Raw genomic sequence first — 15,721 nt, 5'->3', positions numbered from 1 at the left:
CGCCACCAGTTGTAAGCCAAAAAAAAAAAAACTATTTATGAACTTTGTTTTCCTCATATTTGGAATAAATCATAACAATTCTTATACCATAAAATGGATTTGTATTATTATAGAAAATAAATTGAAGACAATGATTTTATACTTTATGGCTTTATTTATAAATTTAGATAATCCAATCTCAAGTTTCTTAAAAAAAGAAAAAAAAAAAAAAGAAAAGAAAAGAAAAGAAAAAGATAGTCCAATCTTAATATAGTCTTATCTTATGAGCTTGATCACGAATTTGTTATTATCCTTAAATTTAATTTAATTTATCAGTGAAACAAACAGTACATGTGGGATTGAGTTTAACTTATTTACTAATTAAATAAATATAAATAAGTGTTTTTCTAATCAAGCATGATCTATTTACTAGCAACTTAATTTGCTTAGAAACCTTACACTCCAAGTCTCCAAGTATGCCTCCTAAAGCTCTTACCAAAATCTGCTCAGAGTCTACGATCGGTAGGGTTGTTCTCTTCTACTGCCTCTTAATTCTTAAACCTACCACATAAGATTTGCTCAGAGTCTACGATCAGTAGGGTTGTACTCTTCTACTGCCTCTTAATTCTTAAACCTACCGCATCTCATCAAGATTTTTTCCAATAAAACTTTAACCATAGTAGTATAGTACCTCCTATACATCCATATTTGCCCGTAGTATAGGTAGTAATAATACCCAACTAGTAAGGTGTCTTCTTTTAATATAATTTAAAAGTAAAGAGTAATTATCATGAATAAAATGTTATAAATTCCTTTTTTTTTTTATGGATATAAATTCATATTCTATTCCTATCTATAAACTCTTAAAAATAATCTAATCTATAAAAAAATATTATATGTGATAAATATATTTTCTATAATACACTTTGCCACTTATTTTTTGGTTCTCATAATTCGACAACCAAATAATTTTACAAGCTTTTCACATACATTAAGGTAATAGATTGTAATTGATGTAAATATTGATCTCATATAAAGTCATGATATACTAGTCATAACCTACCACTACAAATATTGTGGAAACAAATATGAAATTTGTTATATTTTTCTATTATTGTTTATTTTCTCACAATGATTTAATATGGAATTATTTTCATTAACACTTTGCCATCAATCTTGATCTTATGGTATCCTAAAAGCCCTTATTAGCAAATTCCCAAGTCATAGCTGGTTGTTTAGAGCACCAGCATCCAAGGATGCAAAAAACGCTCTATTTTACATCCTCAAACACCACTTTATCTATTTTACCATTTCATTTTACAACTCACCTAACATCTCAATTTCTATTTTTACATACAACTCATTAAAATAATATAAAACATCCCACCGAATAATAATATAAATATAAAGTAAGTGAGACAAAGTGAGAGAGAGAGAGAAAATTTGAATAAAATATATTATTTTAGTTTACAAACTCATAAATAGTAAGTTCTAAATATAAGAATTGTAAAAAAATTTAGCTATACATCCTTGGATGGAGCTCTTTTTTAGATGTTCAGTGGCTACTTTAGCAACTTGGGGGTTTTACATCCCAATGCTAATACTCTTAGTGTGCGTTTAGATACAACTTATTTTGCTAAAAATTGAAAATACCGTAGCAAAATAATTTTTAAATGTGTGAAAAATTAATATTCACTCTTTTTTTATTGTTCATATGTCTTGGTGTACTGTTCTTATAAAAAAAATAAAAAATAAAAAAAAGCTAAAAACGCACAAGAAGAACAAACATGAATGTGAACATGCTATCCAAACCAACCTTTAGTGTACCTTTGGATTGAAATGATAAATAAAAATTATTTCACTATTCAACTTATTTTTACTATTATTTATAGAGCTTCCTACACTTTTAACACTATTTATAAACTCTATTATACTATTTTACCTCACTTTTACATTCACCTACTTTACTTAAAATTTTCACTTTTCAGCCAAATAAGCCAAGCCAAATAAGGTGTATCTTTTTTTTTCTTTTTTTTTTTTTTTTTTTTTTTTGAGAGGTAAATAAGGTGTATCTTACAGTGTGACACTATAGTGATCAAGTACTGTAGTCACTCAACACAGAAGCCCAACACTTCACATGTTGCGCCCTCAAATGTAACTCCCTCAGTTACCTCCTTCTTCATTCTCTCCCTCTCTCTTCACCTTCTTCACTCTTTCCTCGTTCCAAAAAGCACCAATCCCACGCTCCCTTTCACGCTATAAAAAGCCCATCACATCACTAAAACTCGTACTCAGTAGACAAAACTCCCACTTCTGCGAGGTCAGTCAGTCTGAGAGCGACCAGTTTTACCACCATGGCTCACCCAATAACTCCATTGTCACCACCCTTGAAAGACGAGCTAGACATAGTGATCCCCACGATCAGGAACCTGGATTTCTTGGAGATGTGGAGGCCATTCTTGCAGCCATACCACCTCATCATTGTTCAGGATGGTGATCCCGCCAAGGTCATCAAGGTCCCAGATGGGTTCGACTACGAGCTCTACAATAGGAACGATGTGAACCGGGTTCTAGGCCCCAAGGCTAGTTGTATCTCCTTCAAGGACTCTGCCTGTAGATGCTTTGGCTTCTTGGTGTCCAAGAAGAAGTACATCTTCACCATTGATGATGATTGCTTTGTAAGTGTTTGTTTTGTTTTTCCTTGTGCGTGCGGAGTAAATTTTACTAGTCTTAAAATAGTCTTAGATTTGGATATTTGATGCATAGATTTTTTTTTTTTTTTTTTTTTGCGAAAGTCAAACAGTTCTTTGAGGATATACCTAGGACAAATCTTTGTGAAAAAAGGGAATTTTTAACTCTACAGAAGACTAGAAGAGTGTACAGGTTGGATGTCCACCTGCTTCATATGCATGACATCTGTCCAATTTGAGTGCATAGATTGCTAGCTACATCTTATTCTCACAGAACAGAGGCCCTATATGTGGATCTTTTATGTGTCACGTTTACGTGAGAGAAGGGTTATACTTATACACTAGATGTACCAATAATTGTCCAAGGATAGAATCAAAGAAATTAAAAAACATAGTTGATTCGTTGAATCCAGCTTTAAAGTGGGACCAGCATTTTATGAGGTCCCACAGACAACTACTAGATTTTTTTTTTTCCACATTTTGAGGCCTGGCGAGAAATTTTAATGGATTTTTTAATATTAAATATCATTTAGTAGTTTCATGAGGCTGAATTCTGGTTTCAACTTTTATCCTGTCTAAGTTGTTACCATGAAAATAATTCTGTGGATCAACGCTCTCTATGTTTAATGAGGGAGTAGAAACAAACACACACAAGGAAGAAAGAATGAAGTTTTAATACAAACACACCACAAAACAAAACTTGAAATGTTAAAGCTTGAAAAGGATCACACCAATTTTACTGTACCATAATAATTAATGTAATTAGTACTACACTATCAGATTAATAAATAGAAGTTTAATTCTTTGTCTTATAAAATTAACGTCAATTTCTGAGATTTATAGAGTAAATTTGTAGCAAACTTGTATCTTTTTTTAATAATTTGATAGTTATAACAAGGGGAAAGGATTTGAACTCTAATTCTCCTAATGAAATAAACTAGATAATGCTATTGAATTACAAGACTCTTTTAACATTATTCTTTAATTATATGACGGCTTTTGATTGCATATATGTTCTTTCTTGGATAGCCTCTATGTGGACCCATCCAGCAGGCTAGTTAGCTAAGGCAGCACACTTTCGATCTAGTGCTAAATGCCTTCTAATCTTTTGAATGAGACATTTACCAGTCCCATTATAGTTCCAATTTCATTCACTTCACTTTTGTATCAGTCAAAGAAGTATGGAACAAACTTTTTATTATTGAATTAAAAAAGGGACTTATAGATGTGATCATTGCCCCAGCCCACTTAAACCCAAATTAGACATGGTGTGAGACCATCCAAACTATCAACCTTGAACACGCAAGGTGAAGTGCTTTGAGGGCTTCCTACCACTAAGTCACTTTTGCTGGCGGCGGAAGTATAAAACACACAAATCAAACATAATTAAGCATTTTCATGTTTTAGTCAAAACTACCAACCATAGGTTGGTCCAGGACTGTACTTGGATAACATTAATCCTGTTTATGATGCATTTTCTTTGCACGCGGGTCTGGATTAGTTTGTTATTAAAAGTTTATTTGCTTATTTGTTGAAATTTGACAAAATCACAGTTTTAAACTCGTAAATGAGGTTTGGCGTATTCTTTTTTATGTTTTTGATAGGAAATCTTTCTTTTAAAATAATAATAATAATAATAATACTGTAATAATAAGAAGAAGTCTGCATTGTTTTCTGCAAGTGTTTATGTGTTACTGTTCATGAATCATGTTTCATATTATCTGGATCTAAAGAAAGAGTCACAATAAAATGCTAATGCTATATGATTCCAATACATAAGGTCCATGAGTGATCTTATAAAGGATAGTGGAATAAAGCATCAATACTAATTTGATTGAACATAACATTTTATACCTAGTTAGTTGAATAAAATGCTAATTCATTTTTGACACAATAATTTGATATGTGTGGCACCATTTTCCTTTTCCTTATCTTGTTTGTGTCATTGAAACTTGGAATAAAATGTGAAAAAGGTGGCGAAGGATCCGAGCGGGAAAGAGATAAATGCGTTAGCACAACACATACAGAACCTGCTGACACCATCAACACCATTATTCTTCAATACCCTCTATGATCCATATAGGGAAGGAGCTGACTTCGTTCGTGGATACCCCTTTAGCTTGAGAGAGGGAGTGTCTACTGCCATCTCTCATGGGCTTTGGCTCAACATTCCTGACTATGATGCTCCTACTCAGCTTGTCAAGCCTCGTGAGCGCAACACCAGGTTAAGTTTCTTATCACTCTTAGTAAGGCTTGCTGTTGCTTCTTTTATTGGTTTGTCATTGCTGAACTATGATTTTTTTTTTTTTTTTTGGTTGTTATTAGTATTATCTCACAAAAGGCTCTGTTTTAATGCATTTGGTAATATGCTATTTTGTATTTTTCTCAATCAACTTTCAACTTGATGTCATTCTTTTCCTTGGCTGCCAAATAGAGGTAAAGATTATTATCTGATTTTACAATTTTGTAGGGAATGATTCCTTAGTATTGTTGGAATAGACATATTTTAAGTCTATGACTTCTCTTTTATTATGGTTTGGACTTTGGACTATTGCTGCATTTTTTTTTTCCTAATGTTTTTAAATTCTCTAATAATTTGGACTCTCACTTATTGAATTTTGGTGTGTGTATGTGTGTGTTTGTAAAATCTGCTTGTAAACTTCTATGACCTTGAATGACCTATTTCAATCGCCTTCTTTTTTGAATGATCCAAGTCACTGTTAGTGACAGGCTTATCTTACTGCACATCAACTTGCTATTTATTAATTTGATATTTCAAAGCATTGACATGGAACTTAGAGCTCTCTTCAGCTTAATGTTGCCTAATTGTGCATTAATATTAGTTCACACAGGTATGTGGATGCTGTCATGACAATTCCAAAAGGCACACTCTTCCCAATGTGTGGGATGAACCTTGCTTTCGACAGGGAACTGATTGGACCTGCAATGTATTTTGGCCTCATGGGTGATGGCCAACCAATTGGCAGATATGACGATATGTGGGCTGGTTGGTGTGCCAAGGTATCTTCATTCTTTCATCTGAGTGCTTTATAGCATGCCATCTGATGGTTGGAGAAGAATCCTAATTTATTACAGCATTCCCAGTTGATTGCTATAACATCTGGGATGTGGCTAGTGAGCTCAATTTGTAGGATATAGATATTAAATACCAATCGCCTCTTCCAGACCTCATAGATGGGGGAGTTTTTGTACACTGATACGACCTTTTAATGCCTTTTGAATTTGGTTTTCAGGTGATATGTGACCAGTTGAATCTAGGGGTGAAGACAGGGTTGCCATACATTTGGCACAGCAAGGCAAGCAACCCATTTGTTAATTTGAAGAAGGAATACAAGGGCATATACTGGCAGGAGGAGATCATTCCATTCTTCCAGTCTATCGTTCTCTCAAAAGAGTGCACGACCGTGCAGGAATGCTATGTTGAGCTCTCAAAGAATGTCAAGGAAAAGCTTGGCTCTGTTGATCCTTACTTTCAGAAGCTTGGGGATGCCATGGTTACCTGGATTGAAGCCTGGGAGGAACTCAATCCACCAAAGGAAGCATCAGCTGCAGCAGAGCCCAAAAGTGTGAAGAAGGAAGAGCCCTCTCCCAAATCAAAGTAGACAGCATTTAATTCACTCTCATTGTTGTAGTATTATTTCATTCTGCTTTACCCTTTTTTCTTTGTAAACTTTGGTCCCTATTTCTTCTTGTTTTATTTATCAGTGTTGCTGGTTTATTACTTTGTACCTCTATGTTTTTTGTATCGGTTAAAGTGTTGTTATCCTCACCAAATGAGGAGATGAGGTTCTTTCAATCAGTGTTGTTTGATTTAATGAAAGTAAAAAATGAGAGTTTTGTGCATTGGATACTACCTTTTACATAATAGTATTGGCATGTCAAAGATCATTGAACTATGATTTTTTTTTTTTTTTTTTTTATAATTTGAATTTCCTTTGCTCAGGTGGGGAGGACTAAAGTGATAGGAGGATATGATAATGCATGCAGCATCATTGTATATCCCCTTTTGGTGTCCATAAATCAAATGGTTGAAATTTAACACTTTCAGAGTATAGCTGGATAATAGTTGACATGGTACTCCAAATCCTAAGAATAAAAGATAAAGTGCTTATAACTAGTTTCTTTTTTTCTTTTTTTTCTTTTTTTTTTAAATAGCTTTATTTTCAAATGAAGGGGATATGTACATCAGCACATCAAAATTTATCATCGTATTAATAAGCACTAGGGAAGCGTTTTACCAAAAATAAAAGTACCTGAGAAACTCCTTTAACATACTTCAAATTTTATTTTATTTTATATTTTTTGAGAAACATCATTCAAATTTGATACCATGGGAATGTCCTTTTTTTTCTTTTTCTTTTTTGAGGAAGATATCATGGTAAGTCCTTAAGTGTGCGTTTGGCAAAAATTATTTTTGCTAACTTATTTTACTATTTAACTTATTTTTGCTACTATTCATGCGTCCCGCTCAGTGGCGGCGCCACGTTGGACTCAAGATGTTCCCAGGAACACCCTAACTTGAAAAAAAAAAATTATATATAATAATTAATTTTTTTTTATTTGTTTACCCTTTAAAAAAATGAGGAACACCCTTAAGCAAAATTAGGAACACTCTCAAATTAAAATAAAATAAAATAATTATTTGTTCTACTTTCAAGAAAAAATTTATAAAAAATTAAAAAAAAAAAAAAAAGCCCAAAAAAATTTTGAACTAAAATCTGGGAAAAAAAAATTTGTAATAGAGCAAGCCCACAAAAAAGCCCAACATCAATCCTAAACGTAAAGCAAACCCAATCTAAACAAATATTAAAAAAAAAAAAAAAAAAAAAAAAAAAAACCCAATTGATGGTAAACAGGTAAAGCAAACCCACAAATTCTCAAAAATAAATTAAAAAAAACCCAATATACACTGCAAATCACTAAATCAGAAACCTCAAATCACTAAATCAAATATCACTAAAGCAAACCTAAAGACAAAAATGTCAACATAGCAATGCAACCAACCCTGCAACATAAGCCAACAGACGGATCGGGCATCGCCACATTGGAGATCGGTCAGCCAACACAACTCGAGCTCCAGTCCAGTGCACATTGCATCGGGATTCAAGCATTGGAGATCGCCAATTGGTCACGCTGCTTGCTCTGTCGCTCGTCGCTTGGCTTGGTCACGTTGCTGGCTCCGTTGCTCGTCACTCGGCTTGGTCACGTTGCTCCCTCAACCTCAACCTCAAGGTATTTCATAACTTCTCTCTCTTTTTCTCTCTAACTCTCTCAATCTCTCTCTCTCTCTCTTTATCTAAAAAATGAAAATGAAAGTGAAATCTAAAATTAGATTGAAATGAAATGAATGAGTCTCTCTCTCTCTTTTTATTCTTTTAAGACTTTAACAGTTTAATAATTTATTTGATTCTTTTGAACAACTATGATTGACTCAGCTTAGCTTTAACTTTATTAATATTTCGGCCTTGTTCTTGACTTTTTCTTTTTGACTTTATCCGTTGGTGTTGGTGTGTGTTGGTGAGATACAATTAATTGTCTTATTGTGATTTGTGATTGTGAAATTTTTTGATTGGCAGCTGGCTCGTAGGGGGTGGATGGGCACATAGCACATTGGGCCAGGTGAGGAATTTGAATTGGGGGAAGTAAATGCACATGGAATGTGTGCTAGTGTAACTAATAAGCAATAATTTAATTAACCAATAATTAATTAAGGGAAGCAACTAATAAACAATAATTAATAATTTAATTAACCAATATATTATAAAAGATAAACAAATTAAATTATGTTAAGCTAAATAACAATTAATAATTTTATAATTAATGAAACAACAATATAACAAATTATAGTTTATAAAAGACAAACAAATTAATGAAACAACTAAATAATAATAATTAATAATTTTATTAATATTTTAAATGAACTTATAGTTTATTATTTATTCTGGAAAAATTCCTGGGAAAAATGAACTTTATATTTTAAATTTTTAGGAACACCCTAGGAAAAATTCCTAGAGCCGCCACTGGTCTCGTTACACTTTTTGATATTATTCACGGATCTCACTATACTATTTCAGCTAACTTTTACTTTTATCTACAGTACTTTCAATAAAAAGTTTTCAATTTCAGCAAAATAAGCGGATCCCAAACGGACATTAAATGTTCTTAATTTGTCAAATTTTATGGAAATTCAAATTTAATGAATGGACATTGCTTAATTTTATAATTTAGGGACACATTGTAATTACACCATAATTAAGGGACTGAAGTACAATTTTGCTATATTGTTTTTTAAGTTCTCACATCACATGTATTAGTGGACCTAAATCCCTATTAAGGGTCTATTTGAGATCTACTTATTTTGCTAAAACTAAAAACTTTTTACTAAAAGTACTGTAAATAAAGGTAAAAATTAGTTGAAATAGTACATTAGAACCCATGAATAATACCAGAAAGTGCAGTGGGACTCATAAATAGTAGTAAAAATAAGCTGAATAGTAAAATAAGCTGGAAAATTTCATTCATGCCAAACGCACACTAAATGTAACATCCATGGACCAGCTGAAGGGATCATAAATCCTTCATTTTACATTGAAAATCTAAGCGTATGACACGAATTGATGTATTGCACCTATGAGTAAAGTCCGCCTCACCAAGCTTGAGTTATATCCTTATACTTGGTTTATTTATTTTTCTTACAAATTTAAGTGCAAATCCATAAAAATGGTTAGTTCCCTTCCTGTAAAAAAATGATTAGTTTCTTATGTTGTAATTAAAATTATATTGTTCAAGTTAATTTGGAAATGCTAATTTTATTTTGTGAACTTCCTCTCTGCCACTAGTTGTAAGCCAAACAAATATATATTTATGAACTTTTAAAATTTAAATTTGCTATCCTTATATTTGGAATAAATCATAATAATTCTTAAACAATAAAATGGATTTGTATTATTATGGAAAATAAATTGAAGACAATGATTTTATACTTTATGGCTTTATTTACAAATTTAGATAATTCAATCTCAAGTTTCTCAACAACAAAAAAAGGTGCAATCTCAATAAAATCTTATCTTATGAGCTTGATCACGAATTTTTAATTATCCTTAAATTTAATTTAATTTATCAATGAATCAAACATTAAAAGTGGGATTGAGTTTAACTTATTTATTAAATAAATAAATATAAATAAGTGTTTTTCCAATCAAGCCTGATATATTTATTTGCAACTTAATGTGCTTAGACACCTTACACTACAAATATGCCTCCTAAAGCTCTTATCCGCTCAGAGTCTACCATCTGTAGGGTTGTACTCTTCTACTACCTCTTAATTCTTAAACCAATCTCATCAAGATTTTTTCCAATAAAACTTTTTTTTTTTTTTTTTTTTTTTGTTGTTGTTGTTGAATTCCAGTAAAACTTTAACCATAGCACTACCTCCCATACATCCATATTTGCCCATAGTAAAGGTAACAATAATACCTAACTAGTAAAGTTTCTTCTTTTCAATATAATAGTAAAAAATAATTATCATGAATAATATGTTATAAGTTCAAATCATATTTATAAACTCGTTAAAAAACAAACTTATCTATAAAAAGAAGTATATATGTGATAAATATATTTTCTATAATACACTCTGCCACTTATTATTTGGTTCTCATAATTCTAGACAACCAAATAATTTTACAAGTTTTTTGCAGTTAAGGCGACAAATTGTAATTAATATACAACAAAAGTAATGCAAATAATAATTGTGTGTGTGTGTGTGTGTGTTTTTTTTAGCACATAAGCCCAAGTAGAAACAAGGATCCTGAGCCCAATACTTATTGTTTTAAGGGACTGGGCTTGGTTCACCGCAGCTAAATTAAGCTGATTTCGAACCAAGTGGTGCACAGAGCACGAATCCTACAACACATACATGCTAAGAGATAAGAAATATATGCATTGAACAGCAAGAAACAACAAAGGAACGAAATTGATCAAGAAGGAACATAAAATAAAGTGTTAGGGATCTTAGAATAATGCAAAATACTTTATTACTTTCTTGATAGTGTAATACACTATGCTCACTAGGACGTGTTACAAGGTTCAAATAAGTTTAAAAATCACAGACTTAAATGACTCTTCAGGCTTCTAAGACTTACAAAGTTTGAATCCCTTTGAATCCAAGTGTGTTCTCTAGTGGCGGTTTGAGAATACCAGACGGTATTTCCCTCTTTTTCTCTCTTTTTTTGAATTCTAACAGAGTTTTCTCAATGATTTTTACTCTAATTCACTGTTGCTGAATGACTTTCACTGCTGACTGCTTCCCCTTTTATAGTGTCATCCTAGGGTTTCCGGGGTATCACTGATTCCCTCTATTTGTTCTTCTGGGTACCAGAACCAATGTTGTGTCAACAACATTGGTGGTTGGTCCCTTCCTCATTCTTCATTATTTCCTTCTTTTGAGATTTTCTCTTCGAAAGACCCCAGCTGACCTTCCCGTTCTAGAGTGTCCTAGAGGGTTGACCTTTGGTCTTTCTTCTTTCAAGACTTCTAGATTCCACCTTATTAGACCCAACTTTTGGCTACTTTTCCCTTTGTCATTTTTCCCAAGTGAGTTGATTCATTTCTACCAGATTGAAAGTTTCCCAGCCACCTTCCTTCATGGTTCTTCTTTCTAGGTTTCCCGAGGTACCAACCCCTTATTCATGAATTATTGGTTCCCAAGCCCTCTGATCCCCTTTCTGCATCATTATGTGGTTGATAGGGACATATCTATTCTAGTTCCTTGTGTTTCTTGGTACCCACCCTGAACAGTCTTAATCCCAACCTGGCTTTGCTGCATGTCCCGAGGATCTCAGGCTCCTAGGAATTCCCAGGTATCCTAGCCCAGTTATTTTCTCGAGCTCCTCAGTGATTTTCTAACCTTTGAGGGCTAGGCTGGGCTTTTTATCTTCCTTTATTTTATGGGGCCCGAAACTTGCCCATTCATGGATTTGGATCTCTCCTTATAGACCCTTAATGGGTTTAGACCTCTCCTTTTTCTTATTGGAAGCCCAAACGCTTTATTTTTCCTAAGCTTCAATCCTTTGCTTTGTTTTGGGCCTTGGTATAACATTGTGATTTTTTTAGACCTCAACAATAGTCCCATATAAAAGTCATGTTAAACTAGTCATAACCTACCATTACAAATATTGTGGAAACAAATATGAAATTTTTTAGATTTGCCTATTATTGTTTACTAGTGTACAATCTCGTGCATATGCACAGGTACAATTAAAAATTATCACAACTAAACGGTTCAAATTATACTTTTTTTTTAAGAAGAGGTACAAATTATACATCTTTTTAAACTATACATTTTTAAAATATGTAATGGTTTATCAACTAGCATCTAATTGGAGTTGGACTTTTCAATTTTTATACTCAACAAGCATGTAACCCATGCAAACGCATGGATGCACTTAAAATTAAATAAAAATTTTATTATAAAAATATAAATAATTAGTCAAATTTAAAAATAAAATAAAAAATAACATGTAACACACGCATACATATAGATATTTTCAAAATGAAACATAATTTTTATCATAAAAATATAAATAATTAGTCAAATTATTTTTTTAAGTAAACATAATTAATCACATATTAAAATTCTTACCTAAATTTAATACTACATATGATGATTTTTTTTTCTTATTTTTAATAAGATAGAACGTGTAGTGATCTTTGTTGTGAAGTGATTTTTATTAAGTATATGTGATTAGTTTATTTATTTATTTTTATTTATAGATCATTAATATTAGATTCTTAATATTTTGCACTCATTAACTCATTTGGCACAAAAATTTAAAAACTTAAACGGACACATGACACAAGTGGATAATTATGGTGCCCACATAAATTTAAACACATGGCGCAAAATTGAATTCTAATTTCAAATTCTAATTGAACTTTCTCTAAGCTTTACCTATTTATATATACACACACACATACACACACACACACATATATATATATATATAGATAATTCACTTGGCACAAAAATTAAAAATTAAATAGGACACATGGCGCAAAGTTGGATATTCTCTCAAGTTTGACTTTTAATATATATAATTTTTTTTCATATTAATATGCAATTAATTTCATATTAACACTTTGCCATCAATTTTGATCTTATGGTATCTTGTACTCACCCAACACTTCACATGTGCCCTCAAATGTAACTCCCTTAGTTACCTCATTCTTCATTCTCTTCCTCTCTCTTCACCTTCACTCTTCCCTCGTTCCAAAAAGCACCAATCCCACACTCCTTTTTACACTATAAAAACCATCCCATCATGTTAACTAAAACTCGTACTCAATACACAAAACTCTTGCTTCTACGAACTCAGTCTGAGAGCAACTAGTCTTACCAACATGGCTCACCCAATAACTCCATTGTCACTGTCACGACCTAAATCCATAGACTATGAATTTAGATGCATGACTAACTTGTTGATCTTGCAAAACTCAAAAAACATAATTAATTTAAAATTTGAATAAAACTCCAAACAAAGAATGCTCTTAATAAACCTCTTACAATATCTAAAATCCACAATTTAAAAATAATCTCCAAATACTATAAACCTAAGCGAAATAAAAATAACTAAAAATCCTTTAAGGCTTCAAGCATTATTGACGTCACCTAAAAACTCCCACGCTCTACCTTGCACCCTACGAAGTAATCCAAGGGCTCTATTTCCCAACTAAACTTTAATCTGAAAATGGTAATTGATAGGTGAGTCACACATCTAGTTAGCAATTATTCGCAATACACAACAAGATAGAGTCAAGCAAAGTACGAGTATTTTGATTTTTCACAAACTCATTCAATATATCAAAAATAATTATTCCAAAACATATAATGAATCACTTAATACATATGTAATCACATCTTAAAATCATTAGAAAAACACATACATATAATTGATCAAAGCACAATGTCACATATACACATCACATATTCTCACATACAATCTTGTGAGTGGATACCATCTAACCTTTGTTGGTGAGGGATCAACACATATTCTCACATACAATCCTGTGAGCGGATTTACACATATATCTGATTAATTCTAAAAACACTCATTTTGAGTCACATATCACAAAACAAAATATATACAAAATAGAATAATTTTCTTAATATTAACAATTATTCTAGATATAGAGACATATCGAACATCACAATATTGAATTGAAATAGAATCAAAGGATGCTTGACTCTCTCGGGAATGAATAGGAATTGAGGAGTTTATATAAATATTTTACGATTCTTGAGTAAGTTTGAAAGCTCAATTTGCTAAATAAAAACGTCTTAAATACCATTTGAAAAATAAGAATATGACTTTGAAATCACTTGATTTTAAACAAACTTAAAGAACAAGAACCATTTAGAAAACTTATCTTGAAACTCAATTCCTTTCTGAAAATATTAAAATAATTTTGTTTAGACAACATCTTTTAAATGAGATTTAGATGTTCAAAACTTTATTTAAAATTCAAAGTTTCTTTTTAAAACATTATTTAAAAGTCGAAGTTTCTCTTTAAATAACATAAAAAAAAAAAAAAAAAATGCTTTTGATAAACTTTAGAAATCGTAGGCTTAAAAACATAACTTTTGAAAACTTCTGACTTCTAAAAACCTAATGGATAAAACTTGTGCATATTATGCATAATTACTTACAACCCTTGAATCACATTGAAAGCCTAGCCAAAACAACCTCCAAAAAGCCTCAAAACACTCTTAAATAGGACCTATAATCAATCATGGAAATATACTTAATATCCTCTAAAAAATATAAAGCTTATAGAACTATACAAATGGACTCACTAGGATTATATTTTGCTGAACTAATAACACTTTCAACACTAAATTAACATTTCTCTAACCAATGGTATTCTAATCAATAATACATCCTTGCATTAATCGAAACTCATTTTACCATGAGGAATGCAGTAGCCAACACTTTCGGATTTAATATATAACCCCAATGCAAACGGTGGGCCAAAACCAATATGATTCTATTCATGAATTTAACATTCATTGACCCTATAGATTCAATATAAGAATTTTGGTATGAAATCTCAAATCTGTTATTATCCTTTTAAAAATTTGTAGACGTGTTGAACCTAAATGGTTCATTGTGTTTGGGAATAGTCAACACCTAGGCATAGACTATCAAAGCTATCAATAAGAGAAAATAGGATTTTGACAAAATGAGAGCTAGCTAGTGAAACATGTGTGGGGTCGGGTGCAAATTGTCCAACAACTTAGAATTAACATTATGGTATAGATCAGCAGCCCAAAAGCTCTTATAGTCCTATGAAAACGATGCAAGCCTTATTCATGGATTTAATAATTTCAGCTTTTGATCTAGAATCCGAACAGTGGCAACCTAGGATTCAAGAATTATTGAAATAGTGTAAATTGTAATCTAAGAAACTACCAATTCAACAATCTACACATCACTAAAGTTTTCCATGATAAAATTCTAACTCCTTAATTCTTTGTTTCTAATGGTGAGAAATTATACCTTGAACAATTTGATTGCCTCTTCAATTGTATGTGCTCTAAACTTCAAGGAAAAATACACCTCCTAACCTCCTTAGTGATGAAACACTTCTTATGAAATTCTAATTTATCTTTTCCTCCACCTTATATTTAACACATCAAAGCTTTGGGCTTAGTGGGGTAGTGGACTGGAGTTTAAAACCCACTTGAACTTATCTCTTCAGTCTCCCAGAGGCCCATAAAACATCTTCCTCTTTTATTTATTTATTTATTATTTTAACTGCCACACTAAATTGTATACTCTAAAACTTTAATTTTCTCACCTATTTTGGTAACACCACAAAATTGTCTACTCCCATCTTACGATGCACACATATATAGTACCTCAACTCTATATTAATAATGACAATGACAGTGATGATCATAAAATCAAATCGGGATATTACAGTCACCATCCTTGAAAGACGAGCTAGACATAGTGATCCATACGATCAAGAAC

At 31.8% G+C, this 15,721-nt stretch overlaps 1 protein-coding gene across 2 annotated transcripts; it reads left to right on the top strand.

Moving 5' to 3' along the window:
- Positions 1-2,112: 2,112 nt before the first annotated feature.
- Positions 2,113-6,533, top strand: LOC126702664 (UDP-arabinopyranose mutase 1-like). Of its 2 annotated transcripts, none has more exons than XM_050401471.1 (4): positions 2,113-2,657; positions 4,643-4,893; positions 5,513-5,690; positions 5,924-6,533. In XM_050401471.1, the coding sequence occupies exons 1-4, from the start codon at positions 2,334-2,336 to the stop codon at positions 6,290-6,292; spliced, it is 1,122 nt and encodes a 373-aa protein (XP_050257428.1). In that variant the 5' UTR covers positions 2,113-2,333; the 3' UTR covers positions 6,293-6,533. The 2 variants fall into 2 exon arrangements, with proteins under 2 accessions (XP_050257428.1, XP_050257429.1); XM_050401472.1 differs by having other exon boundaries at positions 2,115-2,657; positions 5,522-5,690.
- The last annotated feature ends 9,188 nt before the right edge of the window (positions 6,534-15,721 follow it).

Source organism: Quercus robur, chromosome 10 (assembly GCF_932294415.1).
Source record: "Quercus robur chromosome 10, dhQueRobu3.1, whole genome shotgun sequence".
In the NCBI taxonomy this organism is placed as follows: Eukaryota; Viridiplantae; Streptophyta; class Magnoliopsida; order Fagales; family Fagaceae; genus Quercus; species Quercus robur.
Note: the sequence above shows the minus strand (reverse complement) of the source record. Positions and strands in the feature narration are given on the sequence as shown.